Source organism: Vipera ursinii (genome assembly GCF_947247035.1).
Source record: "Vipera ursinii genome assembly, chromosome: 1".
In the NCBI taxonomy this organism is placed as follows: Eukaryota; Metazoa; Chordata; class Lepidosauria; order Squamata; family Viperidae; genus Vipera; species Vipera ursinii.
In genome coordinates, this window is record NC_139512.1 from 23,375,142 (window position 1) to 23,387,586 (window position 12,445).

Consider the following 12,445-nt stretch of genomic DNA (forward strand, 5'->3'; position numbering starts at 1 on the left):
AGCCAGCGCTTGTCCGAGGTCGTCTCCGTGGTCATGTGGCCAGCATGACTTGACGCCAAAGGCACACGGAATGCTGTTACCTTCCCACCATAGTGGTCCCTATTTTTCTACTTGCATTTTTACGTGCTTTCGAACTGCTAGGTTGGCAGAAGCTGGGACGAGTAACAGGCGCTCACTCTGCTACACGGCACTCGGGATTCGACCCGCCAAACTGCCGACCTTCTGATCGACAAGCTCAGCGTCCTAACCCACTGATTGTTAGTCTGGGGTTAATCCTTGTTTATCTGATTATTGGCTGCTGGAAAGGATGTGTACTGCTTTTTTGTTTTGTTTTCTTCTTAGCTTTTTTATTGTCCCTTTTGAATGGTGTGTAAATGTGGTTTATTTCTATGTTGATGGCTGATTTGTTTCAATGCCAAGCTTCCAGGAATTTCATAGTGGTTTTGGAATTACCTTGATCTAGGATACTTAGTTTTCCAGTAGAAACTGGGGTTGACTTTGTCCATGTCTTTCTCTTGTCCATGTCTCTCCAACACATCTCTTTAATCTCACAACAGAGACTATGGATATCCCTCACCATTGATCATGGTTTTAGGCAGACAAAAGGCACCTGTGGTATAGAGAATTACCCTCACTTTTGAGGTAATTGGCAACCTGACATCAAATACACTAAATTTCCATCTGTATCATGAAGCCTCGCTTCTCACAGTTTGCCATTGGGCTTTCTGGTTGGAGTCAAAACTGAACAGTTTTGATGAGAGAAGTTCTGGTTGTTAGTTTTGCTGTACGGTCTTCGGTTATTCATACTTGATTTTTAGTTTGTATTGTATTGTTTGCTAATTTCGGCAGATTGTTAATCTGCTTTGTAGTTGTGTATCTTTTAAATAATAATACATTCTCTTTTTATTTTCTTGTTAAGAGCTGAGAATCTCAGGAAGCAGAAATTCTGTTGGATCTCTATGTTTGTTCAATATTGATAATTATAATTCTCTGCCTTATGGGGAAAATGCATGTTTGTTTTCCAGCCTGTTGTTAATTAACTTTCCACTGACAACTAAGAAACTGTCAAGAAAAGGCAGGGAGGTTGAGAATTGGGGGAATGAAGATAGATTGGAAAGAGAAAAAACTTGTTAAACTTGCTGGTTTAACGCCTGAGGTTTTACTTGGTATTGTTCACATGAATTTTGACCATAAGGATTAAAACAGCCCAACTGTTGATTACTTTAAACAAAAGAAATTCTATATTTGGCAAGGAGAGTCGGTTTTCAGTACTTTCATGTTATTCCAGAATGAACCCATTCTCATATGTCATAAACTAAATCTTTAAGGTGCTGGAAAATTATGCAGGTGAATTTTATCTCGGGAAATTCTACTGTTTATTCTTTATAAATCATGTAAATTACCTAGCTCTAGAGTCAGGTAAGAGTATGACAATTTTAGATTTCCTCCCCCTCTTTTCTCATATGTTTCTCTATAGTACTATTTCTGATGCATTCTTTGGAAAAACGATTTTATGCACAATGAGCACAAGCTTTCGTGCTCAGCTCTAGTTAAAATCAGTAGAAAGCTGTAGAGTTGATTTGATGTAAAGCAACAGGAACAGATTATAAATTTGAATAAAGAAAGGAAGAGTGGGAAGATGCTTTGTACTTTCTTTCTTATTTTTAAGAACAGGCAATGCCTTTCTCATCCTGTAAATTTTTCATCTTTTTTTTTATTGAAAAGTTTTATCATACATTTTATCTTTAACAAACCCCCCTACCCCTCCCCTATCCCTCCCTCCTTACCCCTCCCCCCCTCCCCCCCCCCGACTTCCCAGAGCTAAGTACAAGGTATAAAAAACAAAAAAAAAGAATCATAAACAACCATATGCTAACAACCGTAAACTCTAAAATCTATCACTCTCTAGCTCATATAGGATAACTACAAACACTATTAATATAGAATATATAAAAATATACATTAAAAAAGGGAAAAAGAAAGGAAGACTTATTCAAATGCTACATGAAACTTCTTAGTCCCGTATTTGTTCTGGATATACTCAATCCATTTTCTCCACTCCATAATATAGCGTTCTTGCGAATGATCTTTCAAATAGGCCGATATCTTTGCCATCTCTGCCAGGTCAGAAACCTTTAAAGTCCATTCTTCTATAGTCGGCAGTTCCTCCTTCTTCCAATACTGACCTATTAAGAGTCTTGCTGCCGTAATTAAATTCAACATCAACTTAGTGTCCACAACTGTAGCATCTGTAATTATTCCCAACAAAAAAAGTTGCGGACAAAACTTTATCCTCTGTTTAAAAATCTGCTGCATGTTCCACCAGACTTTTATCCAAAAAGCCTTAACCTTTTTACAAGTCCACCATATGTGAAAATATGTTGCGTCTTCGTCACCGCACCTCCAACATTTAGGCTGATAATTCGGATACATACTTGCAAGCTTTTTAGGATCTAGATGCCATCTATAAAACATTTTGTAAAAATTCTCTCTTAGATTTTGAGCTTGTGTAAATTTTACGTTCCTCACCCAAATCCTTTCCCATGTATCCATTGTAATAACTTCTTGGATATTTTGGGCCCATTTAATCATACAATCTTTAACAAGCTCTGTTTCTGAGTCAATCTCTATCAATGCAAGATATATCCATTTGATATGTGCTGGACCCTGATTTCTGATTTGCTTTATCAGATTTTCATCAGTCATTGTAAAACCATTTTTCTGATCTTCTTTCCACCTAGCCCGTAGCTGAGTATATTGAAACCAATTCTGAACAACCTTCTCTTCTCGCAAGAGGCTATATGATTTCAAACACCAGACATTTCTTTCCAAGCTCAGAATCTCCTTGTACGTAGTCACATCATGTTTGAAACCAGCATGTATATTTTCTATTGCGTGTTTTGGAATTGCCCACAGTGGTATCTTGCAATCTAGCTTATGTCTATACTTCTTCCAAACTCTCAACAATGCCTGTCTTAGAATATGCACTCTAAACACATTGTCTACCTTCTTGTCATACAACAAATATGCATGCCAGCCAAACAACAAATCGTGCAGCAGCTTCATAATATAGTTTAAGATTGGGCATTTTAAGACCACGTCTCTCACGAGTATCCTGCATAATCTTAAGTTTAACTCTTGGCCTTTTCCCTGCCCAAACAAATTTATTGATACCTCGCTGCCATTCCTCCAAATTAGAATCTTTCTTAAGAATCGGTATCATTTGAAATAAAAATAAAAATTTAGGCAGGACATTCATTTTCACTGCTGCAATCCGTCCCAACAAAGACAATTGCAATTTTTCCCAACTCTCCAATTCTTTTTGAATTTTCCCCCATAGTTTTTCATAATTATTTTTATATAACTTTGTATTAGAGGGCGACAAAAGCACCCCCAAATATTTAACCCTTTTAACAATCTCAAATCCAGTTAATCCTTCTAAGAGAGCCTTTTGCGAAACTGTCATATTTTTGGCCAAAATTTTGGTTTTCTGTATATTAACTTTAAATCCAGAAACCTTGCCGTATTGTGTTATTATCTCTATCAGGTCCACAACAGAGTTCTCTGGCTGGGTCACTGTAACAACCAGATCATCTGCGAATGCTCTCAATCTATAATCCTGATCTCTAATTTGTATACCCTCAATTTTTTCCGAATTCCGTATTTTAACCAATAATATCTCTAATGTTAACACAAATAACAAGGGCGATAACGGACACCCTTGCCTTGTGCCCTTCTCAATATTACATGCTTCTGTCAGACTATTATTAACTATAATTCGGGCAGTTTGTTTTTGATATAATGCCCTAATCGGTTGTAAAAAATTTTCCCCAAAATCCATTTTGTCTAAAACTTTCATCAAAAATTGCCAATTCAATTGATCAAAAGCTTTTTCAGCATCTAAAAAAATTAGCGCCGCAGGGATCTGGTTGTTCCTTTCCAAAAACTCTAACACATCAACTATATGCCTCACATTATTTTTCATTTGCCTACCACTAATAAACCCCGTTTGGTCCCCATGAATCACCTGTTGCAGAACCCTCATCAGTCTATTAGCCAACACCTTAGCGAATATCTTGTAGTCTGTATTTAAAAGCGATATCGGTCTATAATTTTTAACTTGAGTAGCATCTTGGTCTTCCTTCGGAATCAAGGAAATAAAAGCTGTTCTCCAAGACGGTGGCACCTTTCCCCCCCCCCTCTGAATTGTCTGGAACAGTTCCTTTAACGGTTTCATCATCTCTAATTGTAAATTTTTGTAATAAGCCGCAGACAAACCATCCGTACCTGGTGCTTTATCCATCTTCAATTCCTTAATTGCTGTAAAAATTTCTTCTTCTGTAATTAATTGATTAATCCCCTCTTTTTGTACTTGCGTAAGAACTGGGATGCTAGCATTCTCCAAATATATATCAATGTCATTTTCATTAATTTTCTCCTTAGCATATAATTTAGAATAAAAATCCACAAAAGCATCCTTGATAAGGTCCTGTTGAAACACAACCCTTCCTTTATGCTCAATTTTGTCTATATTAGAAGCCCTTTGCTTTTTCCTCAATCTATAAGCTAACCATCTACCTGGTTTGTTGGCGTTGCAAAAGATATTATGCCTGGCAAACCGCAAATTGGTTGCCACTTGGTCAGCCATTAATTTATCAAATTGTCCTCTTAACAGTCTAATAGCCTCCTTAATCTTCACATCCTCTGGATTCAAAATCAAAGCCTTTTCTTTTTCCTTTATTTCATTCTCCAGTTCTTTCCTCCTAGCTTCCACAGCACGTCTATGTTTATTATTCATATATATCAACACCCCTCTCATATAGGCCTTACTAGCATCCCAAACCATGTCCAAAGAGGTGCCCTTATTCATATTAATTTCAAAAAAATCCTTCATCCGCTGTTTGCATTCTTCCACATTTCTCTGATTTCTAAACAAATTCTCATTTACGCGCCACAAGCGCCTATCTCTATTCTCCTTATCAATCTCTAGCCAAACTGGGCTGTGATCAGAAATAGTTCTTGCACAAATCTTCACCTTCTTAGTCCTTAAAAAAAAATCATTAGTCAACAAAATAAAATCGATCCTGGAAAAAGATTGATGTCTATCAGAAAAAAAAGTATAATCCTTTTCTTGCAAATGTCTCTCACGCCAAATATCTCGCAGTTCCAAGTCATCCTTCATTTCAAAAAAGGATTTAGGCAGTCTAGCATGACTTGGGACGCGCTTAAAAACTCCAGCCTTGTCCATCTGTACATCCAAAACACCATTCCAATCCCCCATAAAAATAAAAGATTTATAATCCAGCTGGGTAAGCTTTGTATGAAGTAAACTAAAAAAGTCAGCTTGTTGTTGATTAGGAGCATATAATCCAACTAAAAGCGTCTTTTTACCTTCTAGCAGCAGCTCTATCATAACGTATCTTCCATGCTTATCTGCTTCAATTAAGTCTGCTGTTAAAGCACTTTTAACATAAACAACCACTCCATTTTTCTTATTCATTGCAGAAGCAACAAATTGCGTACCCAACCTTGAGTTCGATAAATACTTTTGATCCACAACCCTAATATGCGTTTCTTGCAAACATATAACATCTATCTTGAATTGTTTTAAATATTGAAAAACTTTCTTCCTCTTCTGTGGTGAATTTAGTCCATTAACGTTCCAAGTTAAAAATTTAGTTGCCATGCATATCATCCCAAAGCTCTTGGAGCACTGCTTTGATAGGACTATCTTTTTTAGGCCGTGCTCCTCCCACTGCTTGGCTGTAAGTACATTTTGGAAATTCCATAGACTTCTGCTGATCTTGTTCTTTTATTTTTTTTTATCGTTTTAAAGCAGCACGCGTCACCCTCTGCTCTCTAGGATCATCCAAAGAAGTTGTAGCTTGATCTCCTCCAGCACCGTTCTCCTCTGTCTGTCCATCTTCAGCCTCTTGATGTTCTCCTTCTCCAGATCCCTTTGCAGCTTCCAGAAGTGTTAATGGGGTTGCTTTTAAAACGTTATTGTAAAAATCACGCGCCTGCATCACAGTAACCAGACGGTACCTTTTACCTTCATGCATCACCATCAACCCAACTGGAATCTCCCATCTGAACCTTATATCTCGTTGCTTGAGCTCTTGCACAAGAAATGTAAAATCCTTCCTTCTCCTTAAAATCTTTGGAGGAATTTCTTTTAGAACCAGAACTTCTTGGTCAGCAATCACAACTTTAGCATCATAGGCAGCTTGTATAACTTCATCTCTAATTTCCCTCTTTGCAAAATAAACCACCACATCTCTAGGCAGCTTTCTCTGTCTAGCAATCCATGAATTCACACGAAACACTTTGTCCATGCCTCCCTTTATTTCAGATGCTGGCTGATTCAATACCACTTCCAGAGCCTCAGAAATCAGCTGCTTTAGATCTTCCTTAATATTCTCTTTTAAGCCTCTGATTCTAACAGCAAACTGCATCTGGTAATATTGAGCAAGACTCAGTTCTCTGTCCATTTTGTCCCTTAAATCTTCATTCTCCAATACTTTTGCTTCTAATATGGCATTCTTTTGAGTCAAATCTTCCACTTTTTCATCCAGATCTTCCACACATTCAGCCACTTTATGCACTGAAGACAAAATGTCTACCTTCATCACACTGAACTTCTGTTCCATCCTCTCTTCCATTCTCTCCTCCAATTTCTCCAATTTCACCTCCATCTTTGCAAATTTATCACCCATTGATTCCAGAATTACCTGGGCATGTTTTTCAAGAGCATCTTGTAAATCCTTCGGTGTCAATACATCAGGAGGATGCAACGCCTGCAATGATGATTGTTGCACCGGAGAAGTTCCAGCACTCCGAAGAGTTTTTGGGGGAGGTTTAGCCGCCATCTTTTACTTTCACTTGTGACGCACTTTCACTTTAAGTTTAAAAAGTCCATCAAGCTCGAGAGTAAAATATAATAATCCTCTTCACCTTTTCCTCTTGTACCGCTCTGCCTGCTCCTTTTAATCCATAGTCATTCCTTCAAGCAGGGGTGGTCGCAAACGCCTGGCTCTGCTCCAAGAAATCCGGAGCAGAGACGCTGGCCAGCTGGGAGCGACCCAGGCTACGGGGGAGTTCGATCCTTCAGCCGCCCAAGCTACAAGCTCAGGCGGCCCCGGAGAACTCAACCCCTACCTGGGGCCTCACCCCCTCCTCTTCTCCCGAGGAGGGGGCTTCAAATTCACCCGAACAGCTGATCGGCGCTGTTTCGGGTGAAAATTACTCAGCTGAGCCGCGGGCAGCCCGGGAAGGCTGTCTCCGGCGCCGCGCAGCCACCGGAAGTTCTAAATTTTTCATCTTCAGTGGGCAAAATATTGTCTTAGCCATTGAAGTCAGCTGGGTGGTCTTGGACAATCATTCAGTCCAGTCAGATTCTCGAACTGGCTGGCTGTAAAACAATAAAAAAAACAACCACCCCAACACACTTTATCACATCATGCAAAAGCAAGCAGACCGTGTATACTACCCTCCGGGGCAAACTCTTAAGAAAAACAAGATATAAACAAAATATATGTTGTATAAGACAGTCCTCATACTGGGGTAGTTACTTTAATCCAGGACATAACTGCAGGAAAAAGGATGAAACATTTGGGTTTTGGGAGAAAAGGGGCATTTTAAAATGAAGAGGAGGGCTCCTTCTTCAAAGAAGCTGTGACTTTCCCTAGGTCTGCATGAACTTGGGAAAAAGCACAGCGGCTCCTTTAAAGATTTGCAGACAGAAATTACACCCTGATGTACTCCAGAGCATCCGTTTGTGCTTGCGCACAAATAGCGGTCAGTGTTTTTAAATTCTGCCTATCCATTTTTCTGTTTACTCAAGTCCAGCCTGCCCCCAGCTGCCATCCATTTTTAAAAGAAACAAAGAAGAAAAAAAATGAACAAAGTGGGACGTTAATTGTTGCTAGATTGTGCCGTTTCATTTTCGACAGGGGTGGGTACTCTGATTCCCCAAGGCACATATGACTCCCAGTCCTCTTTTTGGGTCCCTTAGAGCCCATTTCACCCATAACCACAATAACTGGTAGTGTGCTTTCCTTCTAGCTGGAGGCAGGAAACATGTAGAAACTGACCTGTAAGTTCTGAAATGGATTTAGCATATTTAAAAAAAATAAAACCACCCACATGCACAAATTCCTATCCCATAATCCAAGAATGATTTCGTGCCTTCGAGCCAGTTTTCAACTCCTAGCAACCATATAGATTTTCTCCACGAGGACATATCCCTAACTCATTCTTTTAAGTCTCCTAATGATGGTCCCACTTTCACCATAACTGAATCCATCCACCTATCTGCTAGTTATCGTCTTCTCTTTCCTTCCACCTTTCCTACCTTTAGAGCCTTTTCCAGAGAATTGAGTCTTCACATAAGGCAGGGGTGTCAAACTGCTGGCCCGCGGGTCGGATGCGTCATGGTGAAACCACGCCCACCCCATTGCTGACAATGGGGAAAAAGTCATGATACATTACGACAGGTCACGTGACATTGCCATTTTGACACCCCTGACATAAGGTTTCTGAAGTAGGATAACATGACAAAGGAGAATATTTGTAGCTCAGGATTGAATTGTGGGGTCCTTGGTGCTCTCTGAGCTTCATTGTTTTCTTGCAGACATGTCATTGCCCAAACTACCCATCATCAGTGCTAGACTAGCATTGATGATGTTACTTAGTTTGGGTAATGACATGTCTACAAGAAAACAACCAAGCTCAGAGAACACCAAGGACCCCTCGTAGGAAAACTTGCCTCAAGTGAGAACTCTGGGCTGATTTGTTCAATGATCCATTGGTTTTTTTTTCTTGGCTGCCCATTCTCAGAAGTCTTCTTCAACTCCAAAGTCCTAAGGTGTCAATACTTTTCCTATTCTGCTTGTTTAAAGTCTACCCACAGCCCATGACACATAGACAGTCTTCGTGTTGTGCCCAGCAAATCCTGACCATGTAATATCACTGCTTTTTCCCATTGCAAACTTCTCCCCTGCAGAACATGCTAAGAGCAGCTCTTGACTATGGTGACTTAGATGACACACCTGTAACCTAGAAACATAGAGTTGAAAGAGTCATTGAGGCCACTCAACCCGATTGCTTGCTCAGCACGGGAATACAAATGCCTGTCTAATCTCTGCTGGAAATCCTTGAGGGCTTCCCATCACTTCCCTTGAAGGGAAAATAAACTGCAGTGCAGCAACTGACCTCTCCTCCTCTCTCAATTTTAACCTTTTCAGCTATCGCTCCACCACCCAATCCTTGTGAAAAAGGGACTCACAACTGTGATTCAGCTGATCGGGCACGATGTGTCAATCAGGGAGGCGTTTCATTCAGCTGCCTGTGCCTAACTGGCTATGCTGGCGATGGGCACAACTGCACAGGTAATTGACAGATAGTTGTAATGGCATGTGGGAAAGACCTTGGGAGACTGGATGGAGAGAAGCTACCAAGGGAACAGTCAAATAAGAGACAGTGGGCAACATAGTGGGAGGGGCAACAGGCTCAGAAAAGACCCACCCTAGTTTTTCAGGCTGTAAAGGAGATGGAGGGAGAATTAGCCTTTCAGACTTGCAAAATTGAAATCAGCCTCACCAGATTAATCAGATAGGAATCACAATCCAGCTGAGCTAATTCCATTTTTTTGTAAAGTATATTGACAGAAATTGTAAGTCTGAAAAATACAGTCCTCCATCAACTCCTTCAATTAATCATTGGGATTGATTCAGTCTATCAAGAAATTGTTGACATTGGATTAGAGATAAAAATGTTTCTGTGTATCCAGACCAGAGAGATGGACTGGAAAATTCTGAATTTTGGTATTGATTTATTTAGGTTAATTAGTTCCCAGCAAACACATACCAGATTCTTTTCTCCAGTTTTTCCACAACAACCCTGTGAGGTGAGCTGGGTTGAGAGAGAGTGACTGGGCCAAAATTATCCAGCCAACTTTCATGCCTAAAATGGGACTAGAATTCACAGTCTCCTGGTGATTGGCCCAAAGTCACCTTGCTATCATTCAAGCTTAAGGTAGGACTAGTCTCACAGTCTCCTGGCTTTTAGCCTGATGCGTCAGTCACTAGATCAGGGGTTCCCAACCAGGGGTGCGAGACAATATTCCTGGGCATGTGAAAACTTGAGTTTTCAAAATTATAGTATGTATGCATAATTCATTGCCGTTATTACAAACTTTTGTAAGGGGTGCGAGAATATATCAGGAGCGTTCTAGGGGTGCAGGGTATAGAAAAGGTTGGGAGCCACTGCACTAGATCAAACTGGCTCCAATTTTAAATTGTGGAAATTTTCAAGTGAGTATGCTTTTGCTTAGCATCTTCATCTGAATATCCACATTCAACACAAGGAGTTGAGCTACCTTCTTTGTGAGTGCGGAAGAACCATGAAATCTTTGCTTCTCAATTTTTTTGAAACAGCCAAGCAAACATATATGTACAACTTTGAAACTGACAAACTTTGCAGAAAATCTTGACAGCGGAAAACCACTCTGGTGTACACCTCTAGTTCAGACTGAATCCAAACTGAACCCAGTCTTCATGTTTTCTACCTCTTTGACAGACGTGGATGAATGCCTGGAAGGAAAATGCCACCAAGCTGCCATTTGCCACAATTCACCTGGCTCCTTCTCCTGCAGCTGTCGGCCTGGCTATGTGGGGGATGGTTTCCAGTGCACTCCAGGTACTGGTCCAAAAGTGGGATAGTTACAAAACCATCCAAATGCCCATCCATCCTCATCTTTCAGTGCAAGATCTTCAGCTCCCCAAGTACAGTTATCCAAGTACTGGTTATTGACCACAATTGACCCCAACATTTCTGTGAGACATTTGTTAAGTGAGTTTTGCCCCATTTTACAACCTTTCTTGCCACGTTTGTTAAGTGAATTACTGCAGTTATTAAGTTAGTAAGACAGTTGTTAAGTGAGTCTGACTTCCCCATTGACTTTGGTTGTCTCAAGGTTACTGTTGTGATTCAGGGTCAGCCTGTGGGTTCGGCAGTTGGGTCGGACGACTCAGAGGAGGAGGAGGAGGGGGGTGTTGAAGAGCTTGCTGATGATGGCCTTGAGGCTCCGCAGAGCCCTCAGCCGGGCCCCTCCCACCTGGTCACGACGGAGACCCAGCTGTGTGAGCCTGACAGCATGGATGAAGATGACCCACAGCTGGCCCTGTTCAAGGACGCCCGACGCAGGAGGCAGTCAATCAGGAGTAAACAGAGGAAGGCAATGGGGCACCTCGGAAGGAGGCAGAGAGAGGCCACGCCCTGAACTGTATTTAAGGGGAATGTGTGGGAGGGCTGGTTTGCTGAAGGCAACCGCTTGGATAGTTCCTGTTTCATAGCTCCTGTTTCATGGTTGGTGTCTTGTCTTGCTCTGTTTTATGTTAATAAATTTGGCAGGCTTTATTCCAGCCTCTTGCCGTTTGTAAAGGGGTTGTCCCTGCTTTTGCTGCAGGGCCGGTAGCAGGCTGGTACAGAACAGTTACAAAAGGTGTGATAACTAAAGGTCATGGTTGTCCCAAAGGTGCTTTTTCAAAAGGCAACTGAACCTCCTTGTTTTTCTTTGAAGACGTTTCGTTTCTCATCCAAGAAGCTTCTCCAGCTCTGACTGGGTGGTGGGGAATGGAAGATTTATAACTGGTACAAATGACCAGCTGCCTGCAAGGAATATAAATCCTTCCCACCGTCCAGTCAGAGCTGAAGAAACTCCTTGGATGAGAATTGAAACGTCTTCAAAGAAAAACAAGGAAGTCCAGTTGCCTCTTGAAAAAGCACCTTTGGGACAAAAGGTGATCACATGACCCCAGGACACTGGAACCCATCATAAATAGGAGTCAGTTGCCAAGCATCTGAATTTTGATCACATGACCATGGGGATGTTATAATGGTCATAAGTGTGAAAATGGTGATAGGTCACTTTTTGTGTGCCGTTGTAACTTTGAATGGTCACTAAATAAATAATATTCCAATTGTTTACTACTGAACTAATATTCAAACACATCGCAACTAAACAAACAGTTGTAAGTCGAGGACTGCCTGTATACATTTCCTTAGCTGGGGGTGGATTTCCAAGTTGTGCTAATAGTGTGCATCCTCCTCCTCCTATCACATCTATATGCTGCTGTCTCCCACTGGGCTTCACAGCAGCTTACAGTAAGACAAGGTAACACCTAGGGCCCAAAAATTCCAGCACCTAAAAATATCATTATTGATACCTCTATATTATATAGTAATAATTGAAACCTGCAGAAAATCTGCATGCTGAGTTTAGGTTTAGGTTTAGGTTTTATTTAATTTGTATACCGCCCTTCTCCCTAGGGACTCAGGGCGGTTCACAGGGCATATATAAATAACAATACAAAAGTTAAAAAAGATTAAACCAATGCCCAGTTAAAAACAATAATACAATTCTAAAACAACAATTTAAAACCCA

The 12,445-nt window shown here is 40.7% G+C and overlaps 2 protein-coding genes across 3 annotated transcripts in view; one reads left to right on the top strand and one right to left on the bottom strand.

The window, feature by feature from the left end:
* GNG2 (G protein subunit gamma 2) overlaps positions 1–12,445 on the bottom strand; it is a 432,181-nt gene that overhangs the window by 326,673 nt on the left and 93,063 nt on the right. The gene's annotated exons all lie outside the window — the stretch shown is intronic.
* NID2 (nidogen 2) overlaps positions 1–12,445 on the top strand; it is a 70,399-nt gene that overhangs the window by 40,101 nt on the left and 17,853 nt on the right. The window contains exons 11-12 of the mRNA XM_083368724.1: positions 9,246–9,389; positions 10,579–10,698. Of these exons, the coding sequence (XP_083224850.1) occupies positions 9,246–9,389; positions 10,579–10,698 (264 nt within the window). The remainder of the gene's footprint in view (positions 1–9,245; positions 9,390–10,578; positions 10,699–12,445) is intronic.